A 26544-nucleotide genomic window follows, 5' to 3' on the forward strand; every position below is an offset into this window, starting at 1 on the left:
CATGGTTGTGAGTTTCTTTTTTTTTTTTTTTTTCACTAATAGAATGAGATTTTAAGCATACAGTTGGCAATATCAGTGCATTTTCAAAGCAGAAGCAGACAGCCATGTGCAAAAATGCATTATAAGAGAGTAATCGTAAGACTAAATAAACCAGTTAGTAGAAAATTAGTTATTCCCCTGAAGATGGTGATAGCTTAGACTAAGGATAACTCTGTTTCTCTAAGGTTTAGTGGTAGCTAGGACTGTAATGTTAGCAATGGAGCTGGAAAGCATTGAATGGATTTAAGAGATCTGTAAAAGAAAATCAACCTCTCCCAATATTAGGTTGGGTTTAGGAGAAAGAGAGGGAGATATCCAGGATGAGCTTAGGTGACCAGCAGAACTCATGGCATGTGTCACATTCCGAGATGGAACCTCCTAGAAGAAGAGGAGAGGCAAGCAAGTATCAAATGTAGTTAACAATAAGACCCAGATATACAAGCAGAACATGGGGTACATTACCCTACAAAGTTGATGTGGAGAGTGGGCAGGATTCCTGGTGCTCAGCCGCACTCACTGGCTCCTTGGCAGCAGGAGGACAATAAGAATCTGGATACTTTGGCCCAGGAGAGTCTTTGTACTCCCTAAGTGTCACCTCAGAAGTCCCAAATGAGTCCCCATTTACCCCATGGAGAGGCCCTCAGTGTAATGACTGTGCCCTGTGCATCTCTCCTGCAGGCTGGTGCGCTGTGGCCTCACCTCCAGCAGCTGCCAGGACCTGGCCTCCGTGCTCAGCACCAGCCCCCGCCTGACAGAGCTGGACCTGCAGCAGAATGACCTGGGGGACCTGGGGATGAGGCTGCTCTGTGAGGGGCTCAGGCAGCCTGCCTGCCAGCTCAGGGTCCTAAGGTAAGACCTGGAGCCTTCAGGAAAGAGGGCAGGGAAGGGCAGAAGGGTGTGTGAGGGAGACAGTTGCTGTGGCCTTGGACAGGGAAGGGAAGGGACAGATGTGTGTGGCCACCTGGGCTCCTCACCAGCCCCTCAGCTTCCTGAGGCAAGAGCCTTGGACATGCCTTTCTGTCCCGCCCTCCCTCCTTCCCCCGTCCTTCGGAGCCCCCAGGTACAAGCATGGGCAGACACTGAGGACACAGAGTGAGCAGATGTGGCCCCACCCCTGACCTTCACCCTGGTGGGAACAGGACAGGTATTGCCCAGGTGTGAACACACAGTGTGTGTTTCTAAGCTCCATGGAGGCTGTGAAGGGAAATGTGGCGAATCAGTAGAGTGTAACGTGGGTTAGATGAATCAGATTGAGGGGAGCACAGAGGTTCTCTGAGGGGTGGCATCAAACTGAGACCTGCTTCCCTGCCAGTCGGGGAGCAGCTCAGGGAAGGGAGTAGTGGGGGGGACACCATCCCCACCCCATCTGTCAGACTCTTCTCACCTCCACATCCTGAAACAAGTGCCCTGGCTGAGTGTGTCTGTGCCTGGGTCCTGTCCAGGCACATCACACACACAGAGCTGCCAAGGGCTCTCCAGGTGCTCACATGGGGAAATGGCTGCTGTGTGGTAGAAGGTGTGAAGCGCTGCCCTGTCATTGTTTTATAATATAAACATTACATGAATGTTTGTGTCATTTTTGTACAATGTTTGATTCTCCTCTAAGGTGTAGTCCCCATAAACTTCCCATCGCCAAGGCACCCGTGAACCATCACCATAGTCTCCTGTGCTCTTCCCACCCATTTTGATCCTTCTCCCTCCCCCCTCCGCTGAGGAATGACTGCCATTTATAGTTCACCTGATGGTTTTGACTTTTCTTTCCTGATCCCTTGTCTAGTTCTCCAGATTCCTCCTATAAGTGAAGCCATCCAATATTTTTCTTTTCCCTTCTGACTTATTTCACTGAGCATGATCCCTTCCAACTCCATGCATATCACTGAAAGTGACATGAGTTTATCTTTTTTGATTGCTGAGTAGTATTCCATTGTGATTATATACCACATCGTCATGATCCAGTCATCTATTTTTGTGCATTAAGGTTGTTTCCGTATTGCAGTTATTATAAACAGCTGACATGGAAGCAAACAAGATGTTCTTCAGTATGTAAATGGATAAGGAAATTGTGTTACATCCAGACAGTGGATTATTATTCAAATTAAATGGAAATGAGCTATCAATCTATCGAGAAATATTAATGCATGATACTGAGTCACATAGCCAATCTAACAAAGCTACATGCTACATGACACTAACTCTAGGATGTTCTGGAAAAGGCAAAACTGTGGAAACACTAAAAAGATCAGGGATTGCAAGACAGGCACTGGGCAGTTTCATGACAGTGAAACTCTTCTGTTTGACACGATAATAGTGAATCCGCCATTATTTATTTGTCAAAATCCATAAAACGTTCACAACCAACATGAGCCCTCAGGTAAACTACAGTCCTTGGATGGTAATGATGTGCCTCGGAGGCTCACCAGCTGCACAAATGTACCTCTTTGGCAGCCAGTGTCTACGGTGAAGGGGCTGTGTGTGTGGAGTCAAGGACTATATGGGAACTCCCCATACTCCCTGCTCAGCTTTGCTGGTAACTATCACTGATCTTAAAAATAAAGTCTATTTGGGAATGAAGAAGGTACTAAGGGAGGAGCAACACCAAGCTCAAGCAAGTAGACAGTGCTGGTATAAACAAAAACTTCCAATAAAAAGAGGCCGGGCCCAGAGGGCTTCACAGATTACCACCAAATATTTGAAAAATTAACATCAATTCTCAAACTCTTCAAAAAAAAAGCAGGAGAGGGAACATATTGAATGAGAGCCTGGAAGGCCCTAAATCTAAAAGTAACTGTCATACTCTGCACCAATTTGGTTTCTTCATTGGAAGTTCACATTTTTTCTCTTCAATCATAGATGCCCTTAGTGTCAAGCTGCCTAAACGTCCCTTGTCAGTGGCTCTGGCATTGCAGACTGGTGTAGTTAACAATAAGACCCAGATATACAAGCAGAACATGGGGTACATTATCCTACAAAGTTGATGTGGAGACTGGGCAGGATTCCTGGTGCTCAGCCGCACTCACTGGCTCCTTGGCAGCAGGAGGACAATAAGAATCTGGATACTGTGGCCCAGGAGAGTCTTTGTACTCCTTCAGTGTCACCTCAGAAGTCCCAAATGAGTCCCCATTTACCCCATGGAGAGGCCCTCAGTGTAATGACTGTGCCCTCTGAATCTCTCCTGCAGGCTGGTGCGCTGTGGCCTCACCTCCAGCAGCTGCCAGGACCTGGCCTCTGCGCTCAGCACCAGCCCCCGCCTGACAGAGCTGGACCTGCAGCAGAATGACCTGGGCAATCTCGGGGTGAGGCTGCTCTGTGAGGGGCTCAGGCAGTCTGCCTGCCAGCTCAGGGTCCTAAGGTAAGACCTGGTGCCTTCAGGAAAGAGGGCAGGGAAGGGCAGAAGGGTGTGTGAGGGAGACAGTTGCTGTGGCCTTGGACAGGGAAGGGAAGGGACAGATGTGTGTGGCCACCTGGGCTCCTCACCAGCCCCTCAGCTTCCTGAGGCAAGAGCCTTGGACATGCCTTTCTGTCCCTCCCTCCCCCTGTCCTTTGGAGCCCCCAAGTGCAAGCATGGACAAACAGAGGACACAGAGTGAGCAGATGTGGCCCCGCCCCTGACCTTCACCCCAGTGGGAACAGGACAGGTGTTGCCCAGGTGTGAGCACACAGAGTGTGTTTCTAAGCTCCATGGAGGCTGTGAAGGGAAATGTGGCGAATCAGTAGAGTGTAACGTGGGTTAGATGGAATCAGATTGAGGGGAGCACCGAGGTTCTCTGAGGGGTGGCATCAAACTGAGACCTGCTGCCCTGCCAGTCATGGGGAGCAGCTCAGGGACGGGAGTAGTGGGGGGACACCATCCCCACCCCATCAGTCAGACTCTTTTCAGCTCCACATCCTGAAACAAGTGCCCCACTGAGTGTGTCTGTGCCCGGGTCCTGGCCAGGCACATCACACAAGCAGAGTTGCCAGGGGCTCTCCAGGCGCTCACATGGGGAGATGGCTGTTGTGTGATGGATGCTGTGAAGCGCTGCCCTGGCTCCCTGAGGAACTGGACACTGGATGCTGCAGTGTTGCTGACCCCCTGCTCCCAGCACAGCCTCCCTCACTGGGGCCTCTCATCCAAAGCTTCCTCCCCTTCCTGGGGTGGACCTGCATCCAAAGGCTGATAAGTGTTGGGGTAGAAACACTTCTTCCTCCCATGTTGGGAATGCTCTGTACCTCTTTGGCAGCCGGTGTCCTGCCCGCAGATCCCCCTGGAGAGTTGCTTGAGGTCTCCACTGAGACACCACAAAGCCCACCTCTCCCTTGGCTCAGTCCTGCTTCCTCCCTTGCCTGCCCTGGTGCTGACCCAAGAACACCCCATAATCCTTCTCACTCCACTCTCTACCTCAGAGCCCAGTTCCCAGGGACCATGACCTGAGGCAGGTTCTGTGAGAGGTGGCACGTTCCACAATGGTGTCCAGGCAGAACCAGTTTCCTCTGTGCTTGCAGGCTGGACCAGGCCGGGCCGAGTGAGGAGGTGACAGGGATGCTGATAGCCCTGCAGTTGGAGAAGCCACAGCTGAACATCTATGGAAGATGGTAAGGGGTGGGGGCGCCACACTCCCTCCTGCCAACCCAGGGCCTGGTCTGATTTCGAGGCTGGTGCAGAACCAGGACATGGAGGAGAGAACTGGGGGGGTGAAAGTATGGGGGGGCCAGACAGAGCCAGGAAGAAACCACAGCATGTAAAGGGGTTGTTGATGAGTTTGTTTGCCTGTGTGTTTAGGATAATAATGTCTCTCACTCCTCTCTCAAAGAGCTATAGAAAGGTGAATGATTTGGGCAGACTTTGAATACGGAAAGCAATGACCGCTAGGGGGAAACAAAGACAAGGAAAACCTTGGGGACCTCCAAAAGGGGAGGAGGAAGGCACAAGTCATGGGGGGAGAAGGAGGAGGAGAATATAGCCTACTCCTCTGGATGAGTCTGGGCTCTTTGGTGGTGGGAGAGCTACAGTGACCTCACAGGAGGGGGACCCCTACAGTGTCAAACTACTAACAAGGATGTAAAACAATGGTAATTCATTAAAAATAACAATAATGCTGTTTTAAAACTATAAAAGACCTTTAGGAAAAGATCACTCACCTCCACTCCCCAAACATATGCTTGTACACACACACACACACACACACACACACACACACACATAGACACACAGGGGCAAGGGCAGGAAGCGCATTTTCTTCCTCAGGCAAACTAAACATTCTTATTTTCATCATTTCACCAAAGACAATTTGTCCCTAGATATTAGCTGAAGGCCCCAAAAAGGACAAAATTGTTTCTAGGAGTTGCCACTGATCATGGAGCAAACACTCCCTGAGGCCCACAGAATGTGAGGCACACAGTGGGTAGCAAGGGCCAGACACCAGGAGCCCAGTCCAGCAGGGAGACAGCACAAGCCCCCGGCCTCTCTGGTTGCATCCAGTGCCTGTGAGTCCTTGATGGGCCTCTCTGACCCTGTGCCAAGGAGCTGAGTGAACTCTGAGAGATGGGAGGCTTTGGGTCCTGGCTGGGCACATCACACACGCAAAGAGCTGCTAGGGGCTCTCCGGGGAACTCACATTAGCCCATGGGGAAATGGCTGTTGTGTGGTGGACTCTGTGAAGCGCTGCCCTGGGTCCCTCAAGAACTGGAAACTGGACACTGCAGTGCTGCTGACAGCCTGCTCTTAGGACGGCCTCCCTCACTGGGCCCTCTCATCCAAGACCTCCTCCCCTTCCTGGGGTTGACCTGCATCCAAAGACTGACAGGTGTTAAGGTAGAAATACCTCTTCCTCCCATACTGGGACAGCTCTGAAGGGTCATCTGGCTGTAGATCCCCCTGGACAGTCGACTGAGGTCTCCACTGAGACGCCTCTCTGCCCAGCTCTCTCTCTGCTCAATCCTGTTTCCTCCCTTGCCTGCCCTGGTGCTGACCCAAGAATACTCCATAATCCTCCTCACTCCACTCTCCATCTCAGAGACAAGTTCCTGGGGACCCTGACCTGAGGCAGGTCCTGTGGGAGGTGGCACATTCCAGGATGCTGGGCCTGAGGGCCCAGGTGGTGTCCCAGCAGAACCAGTTTCCTCTGTGCTTGCAGGCTGGACCAGGCCGGGCTGAGTGAGAAGGTGAGAGGGATGCTGAGGGTCCTGCAGAAGGAGAAGCCATGGCTGCACATCTATGAAAGATGGTAAGGGGTGGGGGCGCCACACTCCCTCCTGCCACCCCAGGGCCTGGTCTGATTTCTAGAGGCTGGTGCAGAACCAGGACATGGAGGAAAGAATTGAGGGGGTGGGGATATGGGAGGGCCAGACAGAGCCAGGAAGAAACCAGAGCAGCCAGAGAGGGGGCTGTTGAAGTGTTTGTTTGCCTGTGTGTTTAGGGTAATAAAGTCTCTCACTCCTCTCTCAAACACTTCTAGTGAGTAAGGAGCTGGAGGGGGGTGAATGATTGAGGCAGACTTTGAATACGGACAGCAATGACCGCTAGGGGGAAACAAAGACAAGGAATACCTTGGGGACCTCCAGAGCAGAGGGAGGAAGGTGGGAAGTCAGGGGGGAGAAGGAGGGAGGAGCATAATAGACCATGTGGACTAGTCTGGGCTCTTTGGTGGTGGGAGAGCTACAGTGACCTCACAGGAGGGGGACACCTACAGTGTCAAACTACTAACAAGGATGTAAAACAATGGTAATTCATTAAAAATAACAATAATGCTGTTTTAAAACTATAAAAGACCTTTAGGAAAAGATCACTCATCTCCACTCCCCAAACATATGCTTGTACACACACACACACACACACACACACACACACAGAGGCAAGGGCAGGAAGCGCATCTTCCTCCTCAGGCAAATTAGACATTCTTAGTTTCATCATTTCACCAAAGACAAAGTACATTTGTCCCTAGGCATTAGCTTAAGGCCCAAAAAAGGACAAAAATGTTTCTAGGAGTTGCCACTGATCATGGAGCAAACACTCCCTGAGGCCCACAGAGTGGGAGGCACACAGTGGGCAGCAAGGGCCAGACATCAGGAGCCCAGTCCAGCAGGGAGACAGGACAAGTTCCTGGCCACTCTGGTTGCATCTGGGGCCTGGGAGTCCTTGATGAGCTTCTGTGACCCTGTGCTAAGGAGCTAAGTGAGCTCTGAGAGACAGAAAGGTGTGCTGGGTCGAGAAGGGGGATTTAGGCAGAGGCAGAGGCTCTGGGCTCAGTTCCTGTGGGGGAGAGGGCAGCCAGGTGTCTGGAGCAGCTACCCGGCATGCTCCCTGGATCTGAGAGTATTGGCTCCAGCACCCTGGGAGCTACTTAGAATTACAAATTCTTGGACCCCATGGCAGACCTGCTGGACCTGAGACTTTGGGTGGCTGAGGAATCTCTGTTGGTGGTTTTTATTTTAAAGATTTATTTATTTATGCATACAAGAACTGCGGTACAGGCCAGAGGCTTGGGAGGGTGTGAGGACTCTTCAGAGCCAGAGTGGAGAACAAAACAGGAAGACTGACTGAAATACACTGTTGAGGGGAGCTGCAGACGAGAAAGGAGAGGTCTGAGACCACATGTAGGCACCTCGGGCACCTCTGGCAGGTTGGGTTTCAAAACAGCTGCAGAGGCTGTGGATAGCTTCATATTGCTGTGCCCAACCCCCTGCACCACCCAGGAGGCCTGGATCTCTGATTTAACCAGCCCTCCAGGTGATTTTTAATAAATTTGACAATCATGTACAGAGGTGGGTGAGCAGGAAGAGGGCAGAGGTGAGGGAAGGAGGAGCACCATAATGTCTTTTGGTTCATATTAAAAACTTTCATTTTTACCCTAAAACAATGGAGAGATATTCAGGGCTTCAGCAGTGATATGATGGGCCAGGTTCATACTTAGGATACCTGCTGTGTAGACAGAGGAATGAGGGACAAGAATGAATATCTCTGCAGTGATGCCAGGCTCTGGGACTAGGGTGGAGGCTGAGCAGGTGAGAGACGGGGACAGAAAGAAGATCGTGTGACCACTATGAAAAATGGATAGATCAATGAGACAAAAAATAAGTAAGGACACTAAAGCTCTAAATAAAGATAGAGCTCATGGGCTTAACAGATATCTATAGAACACTAACCCCAAAAAAATCTGAGTACCCATTTTTCTCAAGCACTCACAGATAATTCTCCAGGATCAATCATATACAGGGACACACAACAAACATCAACAGTTACACCAAAATTGAAATCATACCAACCATCTTCTCTGACCATGAAGGCATCAAGCTAGAAATAAACCATAAAAAGTAGGCAAGGAACTCTGGTAACTCATGGAGATTGAAACCCACACTACTGGAAGATGACTGGACTAATGAGGAGATCAAAGAAGAAATTAAAAAATACTTTGCGTTGAATGACAAGGAGGACACCAATTTCCTAAATGTATGGGATGCAGCAAAAACAGTAATATGAGGAAAATACACAGCAATAGAGGCTTACATCAAGAAACCAGAAAGAACTCAAAGAAACAACCTAATCTCAAAGCTCAAAGAACTAGAAAAAGAACAACAACAACAACAAAAAACCCAAAACCAGTAGAAGAAAATCAAAGCAGAAATAAATGAAATCAAAACTAAAAAAAAAAAAATCCAAAGGTCATTGAAACCAAAAGTTGGTTCTTCAAAAAAATAAATAAAATAGACAAACCCCTACCCAGGCTCACAAAGGAAAAACAGGAGAAAGCATAAATAAATAGGATCACAAATGAAAGAGGAGAACTCACAACAGACATAGCAGAAATCAAAAGAATAATCAGAACTACTAGGAACAGTTATATGAAAACAAGTTCAACAATCTAGAGGAGATGGACAAATTCCTAGAACTCTACAATCACCCAAAGCTAGATAAAGAAGAAATAGAAAGCCTAAACAGACCAATTACAAGCAGCAAAACTGAAATGGTAATAAAAAACCTCCCCCAAAACAAAAGCCCAAGACCAGATGAATTTACAAATGAATTCTACCAAACATTCAGAAACAAATTAGTACCTATCCTTCACAAACTCTTTCAAAAAATTTGAGATGAAGGGATAAAACCAAACAGGTTCTATGAAGCCAGCATTACACTAATACCAAAACAGAACAAGGACAACACAAAAAAAGAAAACTAGAGGCCAATCTCTCTAATGAACACAGATGCAAAAACCCTCCATAAAATTTTAGCTATCAGAATCCAACAATGTATCCATAAGATAATTCACCACGACCAAGTAGGATTTATTCCAAGGACACAAGGATGGTTCAGCATCTGAAAATCAATCAATGTAATCCAACACATCAACAAAAAGAAATATAAAAATCATATGATAATATCCGTAGATGCTGAGAAAGCTTTTGACAAAGTACAACACCAATTTATGATAAAGGCTCTTGAAATTCTCAGGATACAAGGAACATACCTCAACATCATAAAGGCCATATATGACAAGCCCATAGCCAGTATCATTCTCAATGGCGAAAAGCTGAAAGCATTTCCATTAAGATCTGGAACAAGACAAGGATGACCATTCTTACCACTACTTTTCAATATATACTGGAAGTGCTAGCCAGAGCAATAAGACAAGAGAAAGACATACAAGGAATCCAAATAGGGAAGGAAGAAGTTAAACTATCACTGTTTGCAGATGACATGATAATATACATAGAAAACCCCAACACTCCACAGAAAAACTAATTCAACTAATCAATCAGTAAAGTGACAGGATACAAAATCAACACACAAAAATCAGTAGCCTTCCTATACACAAAGAATAAATCTGCAGAACAAATTTAAAAAAAAAATCCCTTTAATTATTGAAACAAAAAAAAATGAAATACTTGGGAATAAACCTAACAAAAGAGGTATAGGACCTATACAAAGAAAACGTTAAAACACTATTAAAGGAAATAGAAGAAGACACAAAGAAATGGAAAGACATCCCCTGCTCATGTATGGGAAGAATTAACATTATCAAAATGGACATCCTACCAAAACCAATATACAGATTCAATGCTATTCCAATAAAAATTTCAATGACATTCTTCAAAGAAATAGAACAATTATTGATGAAATTCATATGGAATCACCAAAAACCCCAAATACCCAAAGCTCCCCTTAAAAAAAAAAGATGGAGAGCCTCCCCAGTGGCGCAGCGGTTGAGCGCTGGGTTGCGAAGATGCCTGCGGCCTCTGTGGGCCGGCTTCGATCCCCTGCCGCCCGCTGCTCCCCTCAGCAGTGTACTTTGGTCCTTCTGCCTGCTCTGCTCCCCGCTCTGGCTCTGGTGAATTCTCTTACCCTCCCGCGCTTCTGACTGTACCCAGTGCATGGATAAACAAAACAAACAAACCAATAAATAAAATAAATAAATAAAACATGCCTCTATAAAAAAAAGATGGAAATAGAAGCATCACACTCCCAGATTTCAAACTATACTACAAAGCCATAATCATCAAAACTGCATGGTATTTGAACAAGAACAGACATACAGACCAATGGAAACAATTGAAAACCCAGAAATAAACCCACAGATTTATGGTCAACCAATCTTTGACAAAGGAGCAAAGAATATTCTCTGGAACAAAGAAAGTTTGCTCAATAAATGGTGCTGGGAAAACTGGGTCAGTACATGCAAAACAATGAAGCTTGACTACTACCTCACAACATGCACAAAAACCAACTCAAAATGGATTAAAGAACTAGACATAAGACTGGAAACCATAAAATATATAGAAGAAAACATAAGCGAAACACTACATGCCATGCACCTCAGTAACATCTTTACAGACACATCACCCAAAGCAGTGATAGTGAAGGCAGAGATAAACAGGGATTACATCAAATTACAGAGCTTCTGCACAGCAAAAGAGACAATGACCAAAACAAACAGAAACCCCACTGACTGGGAGAACATTTTTGCACACAACACTAATGATAAAAGACTGATTACAAAAATCTACAAAGAGTTGGAGACTCAACAAAAACAAAGAAATTAATCCAGTCAAAATATGGGCAGAAGAGCAAAAAAGAAACTTCTCCAAAGAGGAAATGCAAATGGCAAACAGGCATATGAAAAAATGTTCAACATCGTTAGTAATCAGGGAAATGCATATCAAAACTACCATGAGATACCATCTTACACCAGTGAGAATGGCACATATTAAAAAAACTAGCAACAGAAAATGTTGGCAAGGATGTGGAGAAAAGGGAACACTCTTGCACTGCTGGTAGGAGAGCAAAATGTTCCAACCACTATGGAGAGCTGTGTGGAGATTTATTAACCTACTAAAGATAGAGTTTCCATATGATCCAGCAACTCCACTCCTAGGCATTTACCCAAAGAACACAGAAACAGTAATTAAAAGGACACATGCACCCCTATGTTTATAGCAGCACTATTTACAATAGCTGAGCTATGGAAACAACCCAAATGCCCAAAAATAGATGACTGGATCAAGAAGGTGTGGTATATATACACAATGGAATATTACTTAGCAATCAAAAAATAAACTCATGCAATTTGCAGCAACATGGATGGAGCTAGAAAGGATCATGCTCAGTAAAATAAGCTGGAAAGAAAAAGAAAAATACTGGATGGTCTCACTCATAGCAGGAATCTAGAAAACCTAAATAAGGGACCAGGAAAAAGACTAATTGCAATAAAGTAAAAATAAAATCAACAAGCAACTATCGACCAGAGACACAATACAGTGGGGGCAGGGGGAAGACAAAAGGGATTAGGGACAGAAAAAGGGGGTGGGAATTGTATGGGGACTATAACCGAAATGAAATGCATACCTTATGCAAAATGAAAAATGATGTAAGAATTATATAATATAAAATAATTTATTTTAAAAAAAGACTGTATGAGACGGAGTCAGATGACACCCCAGTTTTGGTGAGGTAGGTGGACTAATGGGGGGAGGTATTCATAGAGACATGAAGTACAGGAGATAGGGAGGGATGAAGAATTCAAATGTGGATGAGTGACTTGAAGCAGGGTGTGGAGACAGTCCAGCTTCCTCCCAGACCCCAGAGAGAGTGAACGACTCTGTGTCCAGGATGCCAATTGTGACGACCCCTGAGGAGAAGCCCAAAGGAGGAGAGATGAGTGACAACACACCCACCCTCGAGCAGCAGGGACCAGAATCAGGTAGTTGGAAGGGGCCTGGCTGTGTGGTGAGGGCAGCAGTGGAATCCATGCCCCTTCTCTGGTGTGGGGCGGGACAGGACACTCTCCTACAAGAGCCCTGCCCTTTGCAAGCTCTTCCACTGCTCCCACCATGTGGGTTTCTGCTTTCATCTCCCCCAGCTTTGGTAGAAGCTCCTCTCCTAAACATCTGTCGTGTCTCAGACTCTGAACCAGGACCCACCTCCCAAGGCCCACTCGGGGCTTCTGAGGTCTTGGAATCACTTCACTGTGCCTGGTAGCTCATTTTTTGAGTCACATTCATCACATAAGCTTTCAGCCTGGAGCGTGTTGAGGAGAACGGCCCTTAAGGTACAGGAAGAAGGGAGAGAGTGGTCAGGGCTGGGTCACAGGGTAGTGGGGTTGGGCCCCCTCAGCAGGCGCTTCAGGAGCAGGAGTGGAGTCTGCAGCACACTCCCTGCCATGGTCCAGCCAACCAGATTTGCGTGGGGCCCCTCCACGGTCCAGCTTAAGGGCTACAGGACAGCAGACCAGAGATCCTAGCACTGACCACTGCCATGCCTGTTCCAGAGGGGAGCCCCCATCAAGTAGCACGAGTGGAACCCACCTGTCTGTCATCTCCTGCCCCTTTGGGGGATCGGCACATGGAGCTTCTGACAACCAAAGATGAGTTCTGGGGCCCCACAGGACATGTTGCTATCGAGGTGATTGACCATGAAAGGAGCATGTACCGGTGAGTGAGGGAGTGAGGGTGCTCTGCCTGGCTCTGTCTGGCTCTGTGACCCCCACCACCACACACTGGGTCCCCACACTGTCCCAGGGAATCCTCTCCACTGACAAGCCACCAGACAAGCAATAGGTTGAGATACTGGGTAATTACTTTTTTATGCAAAAAGAGGTCTATCATAAAAATTTCCAAACAAAATCAAAGCAGAATAAAGACTGAACTCTGACATTTACCCATAACCCAGCTTCCACAACTGGTTTGTCAAATTTGTTTCGACTGCTGATGTGCCCCCGTTTTTGTGGTTGTACAGTATTTTAAATCTAAGATAGCAGGTGGTTTTTATTCTGAAATATTTTGTGATGCATCTATTAAAAATACAAATAACAGGGAGGGCAGAGCAACATGGTGGTGAGGAGATGCTGCGAGTAAGATCTCCCATTAAAAAGTTAATAGGGAGGAAAAGCGTCAGGTCCCAGTGAGAACTGGGACACGGAAGATAAACGGACGACTCCAGCAAACTACCCGAAGAAGAAAGTTGCCATAAAAGAGGACTAGAAGGGAGGAAAGCGCAGAACCCTGCTCCCCTCCCCCACCCACAGAGTCAACAGAAAGGAGGAAAAAAACAAACTAAAAGGACCAACAAGAACAAACTATGCATCAAGCAGGACAGTGAGTGGAAAGGAACTATTGCAGCCACCACACCCCGTGAATGGGAGCTGTGGAGAACCCTGCAGGATTCGCCCAGGCGGTAAGCTAACGGCTCCGGGCGCCATTAGAGAAGAACAAAGACCACCGGAGGAGATCCGCACACAGCTCCGGGCCAGCCGGTAAGCTTGCATGGAAAAGCGGCGCGCTTGGCGCGCTTGAAAAGCAAACGCGGATCGGGATCATGGATGCCCAGGTCCCTGCGCCTGCGATCTAGGCTTGCGGGGAGTCGCGCAGAGGCCCTCACTGAGGTAAAGTCCCTCACTGAGTAAGTAGGAACCAGGTGCCCAGGCACGGGAACAGGGTTCAAAAGGCGCCATTCCTGCGCCACTGAACTGGGCTACAGCCCATGTCCTGAAACTGAGGGCTTTGGAACTGAGACCGGGGCATGAAAGTCGGGGCGTGGGTTCTCCACGACGGTGGGGCACAAGGCAGACACAGCACCCCAAAGCCGTTGAGGTTTACCCTACCATTCCCGCTCTGTTCCCTGTCCCACGGGGTGGGGGGGGGCGAAAACAGCCCCCCAAGGACAATAGGAGAGATCTCCGGCACCACCTAGCTACCAGAAAAAAAAGTCACTAACACCCCATAGAACAGGGAAATTTCTTAAGACTGCTTGAAAAGGGCAGAAGGCTCCCAGAGGAGACAGTGGCCAGCTGGGAAGTTAGCCCACGCCAGGCCCCTTCCGACCAGCAGTCTGAGCCCACAGAGGGATCAGGCACTCAAAGATCTAGAAAAAGAACAACAACAAAAAAAAAAACCCAAAACCAGTAGAAGAAAAGAAATAATAAAAACCTAAGCAGAAATAAATGAAATTGAAACTGAAAAAACAATCCAAAAGATTAATGAAACCAAGAGCTGGTTCTTTGAAAAAATCAATAAAATAGACAAACCCCTAGCCAGGCTCACAAAGGAAAAAAGGGAGAAAGCACAAATAAACAGGATCACAAATGAAAGAGGAGAAATCACAGCAGACACAGCAGAAATCAAAAGAATAATCAGTAACTACTATGAACAGTTATATGGAAACAAGTTCAACAATCTAGAGGAGATGGACAAATTCCTACAACTCTACAATCACCCAAAGCTAGATAAAGAAGAAATAGAACACGTAAACAGACCAATTACAAGCAGCGAAATTGAAATGGTAATCAAAAACCTCCCCAAAAACAAAAGCCCAGGACCTGATGGATTTACAAATGAATTCTACCAAACATTCAGAGACGAATTAGTGCCTATCCTTCACAAACTCTTCCAAAAAATTGAGAATGAAGGGACAATACCAAACATGTTCTATGAAGCCAACATTACACTAATACCAAAACAGAACAAGGACAACACAAAAAAAGAAAACTACAGGCCAATCTCTCTAAGGAACACTGATGCAAAAATCCTCAATAAAATTTTAGCTATCAGAATCCTACAATGTATCCATAAAATAATTCACCACGGCCAAGTAGGATTCATTCCAGAGACACAAGGATGGTTTAACATCCGAAAATCAATCAACGTTATCCAACACATCAACAAAAAGAAATATAAAAACCATATGATAATATCAATAGATGCTGAGAAAGCTTTCGACAAAGTGCAACACCCATTCATGATAAAAGCCCTTGAAATTCTTGGGATACAAGGAACATACCTCAACATTGTAAAGGCCATATATGACAAGCCAACAGCCAGTATCATTCTCAATGGTGAAAAGTTGAAAGCAATTCCATTAAGATCTGGAACAAGACAAGGATGTCCACTCTCACCACTGCTTTTCAATATAATACTCGAAGTCCTAGCCAGAGCACTAAGACAAGAGAAAGACATACAAGGAATTCAAATAGGAAAAGAAGAAGTCAAACTATCACTATTTGCAGATGATATGATAATATACATAGAGAACCCCAAAAATTCCACAGAAAAACTAATTCAACTAATCAATCAGTTCAGTAAAGTGGCAGGATACAAAATCAACACGCAAAAGTCAGTAGCCTTCCTATACACAAACAATAAATCTGAAGAAAAAGAAATCAAAAAAACCATCCCTTTTATTGTTGAAACAAAAAAAATCAAATATTTGGGAATAAATCTAACAAAAGAGGTAAAGGACCTATACAAAGAAAACTATAAAACACTGTTAAAAGAAATAGAAGAAGACACAAAGAAATGGAAAGACATCCCCTGCTCATGGATTGGAAGAATAAACATTATTAAAGTGGCCATCCTACCAAAAGGAATATACAGATTCAATGCTACTCCAATCAAAATTTCAATGTCATTCTTCAAAGAAATAGAACAATTATTGATGAAATTCATATGGAATCACAAAAAAACCCGAATAGCCAAAGCTCTCCTGAATAAAAAAGAAGGGAATGGAGGCATCACACTCCCAGACTTCAAACTATACTACAAAGCCATAATCATCAAAACTGCATGGTATTGGAACAAGAACAGACATACAGACCAATGGAATCGAATAGAAAATCCAGAAATAAACCCACAGATTATGGTCAACTAATCTTTGACAAAGGAGCAAAGACTATGCATTGGAGCAAAGAAAGTTTGTTCAATAAATGGTGCTGGGAAAACTGGGTCGCTACATGCAAAAGAATGAAGCTTGACCACTACCTCACACCATATACAAAAATCAACTCAAAATGGATTAAAGAACTAGACATAAGACCTGAAACCATAAAATATATAGAAGGAAATATAGGTGAAACACTGCGTGATTTGCACATCAAAGACATCTTTACAGACACATCACCCAAAGCAGTGATAGTGAAGGCAAAGATAAACAGCTGGGACTACATCAAATTAAAGAGCTTCTGCACAGCAAAAGAGACAGTAACCAAAACAAAGAGAAACCCCACCAACTGGGAGAATATTTTCGCACCCAACACTAATGATAAAGGACTGATCACAAAAATCTGCAAAGAGCTGATGAGACTCAGCAACAACAAAGAAAATAATCCAGTCCAAAAATGGGCAGAAGAGCTAAAAAGAAACTTCTCTGAAGAGGAAATGCAAATGGCCAACAGGCATATGAAAAAATGTTCAACATCACTTGTCATCAGGGAAATGCAAATCAAAACTACCATGAGATACCATCTGACACCAGTGAGAATGGCACATATTAAAAAAACTAGCAACAACAAATGTTGGCGAGGGTATGGAGAAAAAGGAACTCTTCTGCACTGTTGGTGGGAGTGCAAACTGGTCCAACCACTATGGAGAGCTGTGTGGAGATTTCTGGACCTACTAAACATAGAGCTTCCATATGATCCAGCAATTCCACTCCTAGGTATTTACCCAAAGGACACAGAAACATCAATTCCAAAGAACACCTGCACCCCTATGTTTATAGCAGCACTATTTACAATAGCTTTGGAAACAGCCCAAATGTCCAAAAATAGATGACTGGATCAAGAAGATGTGGTACATATATACCATGGAATATTACTCAGCATTCAAAAAAGATAAACACATGCAATTTGCAGCAACATGGATGGCACTGGAAGGGATCATGCTCAGCGAAATAAGCCAAAAAGAAAAAGAAAAATACCGGATGGTCTCACTCATAGCAGGAATCTAGAAAACTTAAATAAGGGACCAGGAAAATGAATAACTATAAGAAAGTGAAAATCAAAATCAACAAAAAACTATAAACCAGAGTCACTTTTTGGGGGGTGGGGGGCAGGAGGGGAGGGATTGGGGTCAGAATGGGGGGTTGCAATTGTATGGGGAATATAAAAATAAAATTTAAAAAAAAAAAAGAAAAAGAAAACAGAAAAAAAAATACAAATAACAGCTTTTAGTCCCAAACCACAATGCCATAGCCCCACCCAACAAAGTTAACAATAAATCTTTCATGTACTGGTAGCCAGTGTATATTCAAATGTATATTCCATTGTCTATAGTGTGTCTTGTAGGCTCCAAAGCACATACATTCCGTTTGGTTTGTTATGGCTATTAAATTTCATTTAATATATTTTCATTATATGCTCCTGCTTTATCACTATCCACTATGTGCTAGCTACCACACGAGTTAACAGGGAACCCTGAGGTGAAAATGCAGTCCTGTCCCCCGAGGGTTTCTAGTCATAAGGAATAAATGTCTACAGTCATGATCATGGTCTCTCATATAACATATTGAGCTTGGTAACTGTCAAGTCAGTGGCAATAATTTTTCTCTGCTGGATGCTACTGTCATTCCCAACTAACCCTACAGAAATTGACACCATTTACTGCTTATAGAAGTTCAATAAATTGTTTTCAGCCTCAACTGTTCATCACTGGTATTAGCATGTTGATTGTTATTCTTGGCAAATAATCCACTTAAAGACAAGAACATTTTCCTATGTTATCAGCACTATCATCATTGGACAAACAGCTAACCACTCCAGGCATAGACTAAGATGTCCCCATGCCTACTGTTACTCATTACTCATAACACTGAGTAGGTGCTGACAGATGTCATTGTTGTCCCTGTTTACGGAAGAGAAAACTGAGGATAGAGAGGTTTGACTTGCTTGTGGATTCAGAGTTCTAGTGCAGAGGAGTCCGGGCTCACACTCACACACATCTGATTCCAGCCTTCAGGCACACTGCCGCAGCTATTGTGCCCTGCAGGGATCTGGCATCCATCAGGGGCTCACGAATTTGTGTTGAGTGATTCAGGGTCTACTTCTCCTCACTCTTCCCAGAGTTCACTTCCCCACGGCCGGCTCCTACCACTGGCCCAACACAGGTCTCCACTTTGTGGTGAGAGGGTCAGTGACTATCGAGATTGAATTCTGTTCCTGGGACCCATTCCTGGGCATGATTGCCCGCCAGGACAACTGGATGGTGGCAGGCCCTCTGCTTGACATCAAGGCCGAGCCAGGAGCTGTGGCAACTGTGTACCTACCTCACTTTGTGTCCCTCCAAGGTAAGCAGAGAGAGGGTGGGGGGAGGTGATAAGGGTTATAAAGGGCCTGCAAGTTACTTCTGATGGGGATGTGCTGGGAAGGATCTGATGGCTTCCTTAGAGAGACTGAGAGAGGGTCGTGGAAGTGGAGACAGCTTTTTCCTCATTCCATTCTGCTCTGGCCTATCTTTTATGAAGAATTCTTTTTCCCAGCACCATAATGACTTGAAAGTTTTCCTAAATAGAATTAGTCTCCACAATAAAAATAACACCTAGTATCATCTTTATACAGATTGTGTCAATCAGACAACCACAGGGGAAAAAATGATACACAAAATTGAGATTTTTGAAGAAACTTTTCAAAGACAAGGCTATTTGCAAAGTAAGGCTATGTGAGCTAACAAGGAATGTTAGGGTGCCTAGGGATTAGTAACCAATGGAAGGTCATGACTACTCCCACAGGCTGGGAGAAAAACCATGTCACCAGAATACATTTGAGATCAGTAGCCATGAAAGAGGGGCTTCCCGGTAGAAGTACTCACAAAGGGTAGCACAGTTATCCCAAACTCTCACCAACAAAGACTTCCCTCAGATAAAATTCCAAGAAGTATATGCACAGAGTTAAATATTTCTTGCTCAGTAAACAAGACTCCACACGTGGGGACCAGTGAAAACTATAGGGACTAGAATCAGTCCCATGAAGAGAAATTTCTAGAAACATGACACATAATAAACACTTAAAATGCTGAAAGAAATGGTCTTTAAAATATGAACATGAAAAATATTCCACTGAATATTGATCAATGAAGTTTTGCAACAAACTAAATTGACAGAGAAATCTGATAAACCATAAAATAGAAGATGAAATATTGTGAAAGGCATCATAAAAATACCTGACATATTGAGTGGGAATTCCAGAAGTATAGAAAGAAAAATGGAGAAGAGTAATATTCAAGGGAATTTCTAAAATTGCCAAAATATGTGACTTATTACCTGAGAAAATAGAAAAACAAGAGTAAGAGAGAGATCACTAATACTCTATTCTATTGCAACTAAAGAATAACAAATCTAAGGAAGTCTTCACACCAGCCATAAAGTATCTAGCAGCTACTTCAATTGTACTGACAGCTGATTTTTAAATAGCAACAATGGAAGGCAGAAGACAATGAAATATCACCATTGTGCTAAGAAAATAATTGTCATCAAGAATTAAAGGAAGAATTTACTTTTTATGAAGAAGTAAAAGTAGAAATTTTAAAACAAGACATCTTTCACAAATGAATCCTAACTGAGGGAAATTCTAAAGAATGTTCTCAGGGTAAAGGAGAAGAACCCACAGGGAAGGGAAGAGCTGTAATACATAATCATTAGCAAAGATACTGAGAAATACACAACAAAACATTGACTAGATAAAGCAACAGTGATAATGTTTGCAAGAGGGGATTTCAAAGAAAGAGAGAAATTAAAATGCCAATGATAGCAACTGGCGCCTCTCTCTGTGGCATCCTGTCCTCACCTGGTCAGAGTTCTTGCAATGAAATCAATTTGGTTGATTTAGGCAAAAAAGAATATATAGGGTGATTGTTGGCTAGCTTTCAGACTTAACTAAAGAGTAGGCAACAAGCTTTTAATGAGAGGCTGGGAGGCTTTGATTGTAAGAAAGGATGCTGAGAAAGCAAGAATATGGAAAGCTCACACCAAAAAAGAATATTCACAGACCTCTACTGCAGAAACAGCTACTGCAGAACCTCCCCAGTGGCGCAGCAGTTGAGCGCTGGGTTGTGAAGCTGCCCGCAGCCTCTGCAGCACCGGTTCGATCCCCAGCTGCTCCCCGGCCACCTGAGGTGGGACCCACATGGCGCACAGACCTCTCCTGCCGCCCGCTGCTCCCCTCAGCAGTGTACTTCGGTCCTTCTGCCTGCTCTGCTCCCTGCTCTAGCTCTGGTGAATTCTCTCACACTCCCGACTTCTGACTGTACCCAGTGCTTGTATAAATAAATAAATCTTTAAAAAAGAAAAAAGAAACAGGTACTGCAGGACTATCCTTCCATGGGGGTCACAGACTCCTGACCTCACTGCTTCTGCCAAAACTATCTCGGTCTTCTCATCTGTGCTTCATCCCTCAAGGTCCTAGTTAGGAACATCCACCTAGTCCAAGAGTCATGCACCTGTGTCACAACTGCCAGGGAGGTCAGCTTCCCAGGGGGAGATGCAACCTCTTTCCTGCCAGGAACCACATAATGGTGGAGGACAGAGGAGGGCTTCTTTCCCCAAAACAAGAGTCTGAAATGTACACGGCCCTGAATCATTCCATTCCCCAGTGTCCTCATGTCCTCCTTGTTCTACCTGTCAGGAGTCAAACCCACCAGCATCACTCCAAATCCTCATAATTACAAATGCTCCCCAGCACCTGTCACCAGGGGACCAAGCTCTTTCTCAGCTCCAGGACTGCGATTTGCTCCTGGGTATGAGTGTCATGCCAGGGTTTGCTTGAGGTGCTCTACCCAAGAGATGGTGTTGCCTCAGCACCCAAAGATCCCAGTTCTAGAAAAGCTGTCTCCCCTGATGGGTCACACAGGAAGGCCTGCATCCTGGGATACCTGCCTCTGCCAAGCCTGCCTCAGTGATGGCACCACATCCTCACCTTTCAAACCTTTCCTTGACAGGCAACCATGTGGACACATCCCAGTTCCATGTGGCCCACTTCAAAGAGGAGGGGATGCTGCTGGAGGAGCCATCAAGGGTGGAGACATCTTACATAGTCCTGGAGAACCCCAGCTTCTCCCCCATGGGAGTCTTCTTGAGAATATTGACAGTTACTGGGATTTCTATTCCCATCACCTCCACTGTGATGCTCTACCACCAGCTCCGTCCTAAAGAAATCAACTTCCATCTCTACCTGATCCCAAATGACTGCACCATTCGGAAGGTGATACTCAGACCAAAAAGGCCAGGTCATGTGCAGACATCAGTGCACCCAGTGAGCCCCACGATGGGTCCACTGGAAATAGGAATGGGTCTCTACCAAGTAGGAGCCTCCAAATAGGCGAATCATCCTGCTCAGCCATGCAGTGCTGTCCTGTCTCCCTAAGGTCTCCCACATGGTTTTGTCGCCCCTTCCCTGAACTCTTGACAGCCCTTCCAGAGGTCAAAAGACGGGAGAGCTCTCTACCCAGACTGCCACCTCCCCCCACTCTCACCCTTCTCTACAGTGACCTGATTCCCACCCTGAACACAGCAGAAGATGAGTGTGGGCTCCTGTTTAGCAGGGCATGGGGTGTGGGAGGCAGGGGTGGTACAGACCCTTCCACCCACACAAACACGCAGGAGCCCCTCTTCCCTTTACTCAGACCATGTTCAGAACAAATGACAGGATCTCTGTGCCAGAAGCCCCTCCTCCCTTGACCACTGTTCTCTTTGCCCCTTAGGCCATAGATGATGAAGAAAAGAAGTTCCAGTTTGTGCAAATACGCAAGCCACCACCTCAGACCCAACTCCATGTGGGCTCCCGCTTCATCGTGTCTGGTTCAGACAAGATGGATATAATGCCGCAGGTGAGCAGCCCATGCTCCCCCCTCATTAGGATCAGAGGTCATGCTTGGAAACACCTGTGGGACAGGTCTCAGGGCTCCGCTAGTAACAGGGTGCACTGGGGTGAGGCTGGCAATGAGTGGAGTTTGGAGGAGAATTCTTGAGATATCGAGAAGAAAGTCGTGGGAGGGAGAGTCACCTGCAGGACAGAACAATGATGGAGTCTCACACGGAGTCACTGGGAGATGCTGAGCTATCAGGAGCCTCTGCCCTCAATCATAACCACAGGAAACATGCTGAATCTGAACTCAGTTTAGCACTTGTTGCTGTGAGAGAACACACAGCATGGGGCGCCACGGTGCCCCCAAGGCCAAGGGTGTCAGAAGGAAACTATTATAGGGTTTGTCCTTATTTGAGTAAGCTGAGGGGAGGTCTAAGCAATGGAGATTTGCTCTGGATTGGGTGTTCTCAGAAGGCAGAGGCAATTATTTGATTGGGAACCTCAACTCACTGCAGCAGGCGGACACAGCACAGATGAAGCTGTAACTGCTTCAGACAGTCACTCACTTCATGGGGAGAGAATGTTGTTGAAAGTTGAATGGTATGTCCTTTGAGTTTGGAAACATGAATGCAAGGATGAAATCTTTGGACTTTCTCACTGTGTCAACAGCTCCCAGGGATAAGAGGCCTGGCTCAGGTGACCCAGATAGTAAAGGAAAAACTTGGTGGTGTAATGAGGGAGAGGAAGAGACAAGAGGGTCAGACAAGAGGTTCGGGTTGCCCAGGACCCATCCATCCTCTCTGTTGGTCCTGATGTTGGGTCGTGTGTTGCTCTAGGTGAAAGACAAGCCCTTCCAGGATCACAAATAAGGAAATACAGCCCTGCATTATAATGCTCCTGGTTGTTAGGAAGCAGTGGATGAGAGGAAGAGGGGGTAGAACCTGAGACCAATAGAAAGACGTCTGCACGACTGCAAGCAGGAGATGGTGGTGGTTTGACTAAGGAAATAGCAGTGGAGATGGAGAGAAGTAGATGGAATTGCTGTTTGAGCTGGAGAAAGAGCTAATAGGACGTGGAGAATCAGCCTCATGGGGGGAGGGGGTGGATAACAGAAGGCATTAAAATGATGCCTAAGGCCTTTCTGGTCTTGCAGGGGTTAAAGACAGTACTATCAAACTATTGGCAGCCACTACAACTCAGTTTGATCCCCTGCCAGGGAGCAACACACATGGTGTAGCATACCTCTCCTGCCTCACCCACTTCTCCACTCAGCAGTGTATTTCAGTAGATCTGACTGTTCTGTTCCCCACTCTGACTCTGGTGAATCCTCTCAGACCCCCCCACACACACACACACACCTCTGGCCTACACCCCAGTTCTTGTATGCATAAATGATTTTTTTTTAAAGGAGAAGATGATGCCTAAATGAGGGACATGAGCTATGAGTGGGTGATGAGGCCATATCCTGTGTTTGAGGTAAAGTGGGGAAAGAGCTGCTGGAGAAAGAGTTGGGCATCAAGAGTTCAGTCTTGAATGTGATTTAGGAGAGCAATGAATGTGAATTTTCTGTTGATGAAAAGTGGGTCAAGTTTCAAATCCATTCCAAAGACATGCTTTCAACTACAGAGGGAGAGAGTAGGGGTTTAAGATGGAGGTGATGGAGGAGCAATAATCTGGAAAAGATAGACATGGATCTGGTCCAGGAGATGTGGTCACTACAGTTTAGGGTGAGTCCTGACTCATCCATGGATTACCCAACTATTTTATCATCCTTCTGAATCAATTATTGTGGAAAATTTGGAAAAGTGCAGGGTCTGAAGCTGGTGATTCATTTCAGAACAGGTCATCTGAGTGTCCCCAGGGGACTGAGCAGGCTCAAGAAGGTGTCAGAAAAACAACCTGCAGGATGAACAGTGACTTTTCACACCACTGTTCTTTCTCTGCTCAGGAACTGGAGCTCTGCTACCGGAGCCCCGGGAAGTCCCAGGTCTACAGTGAGATCTCCGTTGGACAGTTGGTGTCAGGGATCCGGCTGCAAATAACAAACAAGGAAGATGGAACTGTGGTGTGGGAGGCCTTGGTGAGACAAGGTAAATCAAGACAAGTCCAGACAGCTCAGTGGTGGGAGAAAATCAGTGTGTGTGTGTGTGTGTGTGTGTGTGTGTGTGAGAGAGAGAGAGAGAGAGAGAGAGTGAGACAGAGAGAAAGAGAATTCTCAGTTTGCTAATGAGAAGAAAGAGCCTAAATAAGTTATATGACTTTTTCTAATTCATGGCAAGAATGTGAAGAGTGTTAATCAGACTCAGCCCCACAGACCATCCCGCATACCATCACGTCCCCACACTGTCCTTGGATTAACGGATGTTGACATCCTCAAGGCCTTTGGCAGTTTTCCATGATAGCTTGGACATGAAATGAAAGAATGAGAATTAGCAACGTATAAGGTTGCATGGGTTAGGTCAAGTTTGGCGACATCAAATGCTCTAACCTGAGTCACTCAGCTATTTTCAAGGCAGAAACCGGGAATTGAATAGAGAACCTTCAGGACTGGAAGAAACTTCACAATCTCTTAGTCCAGCACCAATAACCTCAAGACCCAAACCCCCTAAACAGGCCTTGTAGAGACAACCTGTGGGAATGCAGTGAACCTGCCTCCCGCGCTGCCACACACAGGCACAGCGAGGAGGGAGGGTGACTCGACTCCGCCCTGGCTTGGGAGACTCCACAGCTGTGAACCAGCCAGCCCCGTGCAGGCCTAGATTTGAGTCTTGCTCCGGCTCTTACTTGCTGGGTGACGGTAATGACAGGAAGGCATTACAGCGCTGGTTTGTGTTTCAAGCAGACCAGGTAAAGGAGAGTCATGGAGCCCTTGGTGGCTTTCTCAGGCTTTTATTGGGCTTCACATGTAGTGTGGCAAACAGGTACACGGCAGGCAGGGGTGCCAGTGGTCTGGAGGCCGGGAGGCCACAAAGGCCCCAGCAAGTCTTCACTCTGGGCTTGTCTGACATTCTTTCTCCCCTTCTCTCTCCTGCCTCTTCTGCTTCTGCTTCTGCATCTCTTGGCAGATATCTCAATACTGAGCCAGGGCCCACAGAAGTAAACACCACAGCTTACAACAATGTAACAACTGCAGGTGCCCCAGCAGGCAGGGCAATCCTAATGGTGGGAGGGCAGAAAAGCCTGAAAACCATTTACCCTACAATGACCTTGGAAATTTACCTAACCCATTGGAGTCTCAGGTTCCTCATATATGTAAAATGAGATTGTCTAATGTGAGATCTGTTTCAAAGCTCAAATACAGTGTGTTTAGTTAGGACGTGTGGCACCAGGATGAAAATGGATTACTCAGAGTCCGTGTCCAGAACAATGAGAAGCCTAGAGGGACAACTCCAAGAAAGTGCAGCCCAGCTCCAAGGGCAGTCTTGTTTTTATTTAGAATCAGACAGAAAATAAAAAGGTCAAAGAAGCAAGCAGGCAAACAGGGAATGCACAAGTGTATGGGGGATGCGTAACCAGCGGGCACCAGCCAAGGTTGAGAAATGAGGAGAAAGTCAAGGAAAGTCTCAGAGTTTATGCTACTCTAGCCGTAACACCTATTGCTGTTTCTGCACATGCTGTTTTGAGCATGTATAGACCCTCACTCCAGGACTTTTGCCCTGAGAGGTTCCTTATCAACTTTCCCTGTGTCTGCACACTGAGAGACACAGAGTAGTCAAAGAAAAGAATAATCAAAGCAAAGACACAGAATAGTTGAGGCACAGAATAATACAAGCTCCCACAATAGTGATCTTTGCATGGCTCATTGGGTGGGCCTTAAAAATAGTAGAAGCGGGGCCTCCCCGGTGGCGCAGCAGTTAAGCGGTGGCTTGTGAAGCTGCCCGCGGCCTCTGTGATGCCGGTTCAATCCCCGGCTGCTCCCTGACCACTCTGCTCCCCGCTCTGGCTCTGGTGAATTCTCTCACCCTCCCGCGCTTCTGACCGTACCCAGTGCTTGTATAAATAAATAAATAAATAAATATCTTTAAAAAAAATAGTAGAAGCCTGAGTGTTCTCCTTCATAGTAAGACAGTTTCTTCCTCCTCTCAGTCTTAGTTCTGTCCCCTGGAGCTCTCAGAAGAATCTGTCCCCTTCCCAGCTTCCTTGCATCTCCTCTTAGGAAGTTGAACATTCCTGGCTCTGTCCTTCTTTCCCCTGATATTGTGGTTGTCAAACTCTTCGAGATTCAGTCTACTTCCTCGGCAGATGTTCTGACTCTGGCTGGGTCAGGGGGACCCTGAGACCACCTGTCATCATGTAGGATGTGGGACACCCTCCCCCCTTCAAGCAGATGAACCCCTTGCTCCAGCACCACACTTAAGTTCCCCTCTCCCTGTGCCCCTCCCCCCATCAGGTGACCCTGAGCGTGGTCTGTCAGCTCCCAGGTCTCATCCACACTAGGGATGTGGGTCCCTCCCCCTCCTGATGCAGGTCA

At 46.0% G+C, this 26544-nt stretch overlaps 1 protein-coding gene across 1 annotated transcript in view; it reads left to right on the top strand.

The window, feature by feature from the left end:
* The window catches only part of LOC311173802 (NACHT, LRR and PYD domains-containing protein 1-like), a gene marked incomplete at both ends in the record, with an annotated part of 71235 nt that overhangs the window by 43445 nt on the left and 1246 nt on the right, over positions 1–26544 (top strand). The window contains 10 exons of the mRNA XM_084237898.1: positions 718–888; positions 3218–3388; positions 4522–4611; positions 6153–6242; positions 12118–12209; positions 12720–12939; positions 18339–18562; positions 21208–21470; positions 21970–22095; positions 24022–24153. Of these exons, the coding sequence (XP_084094024.1) occupies positions 718–888; positions 3218–3388; positions 4522–4611; positions 6153–6242; positions 12118–12209; positions 12720–12939; positions 18339–18562; positions 21208–21470; positions 21970–22095; positions 24022–24153 (1579 nt within the window). The remainder of the gene's footprint in view (positions 1–717; positions 889–3217; positions 3389–4521; positions 4612–6152; positions 6243–12117; positions 12210–12719; positions 12940–18338; positions 18563–21207; positions 21471–21969; positions 22096–24021; positions 24154–26544) is intronic.

This window comes from Talpa europaea (genome assembly GCF_964194135.1).
Source record: "Talpa europaea genome assembly, chromosome: 7".
NCBI lineage: Eukaryota > Metazoa > Chordata > Mammalia > Eulipotyphla > Talpidae > Talpa > Talpa europaea.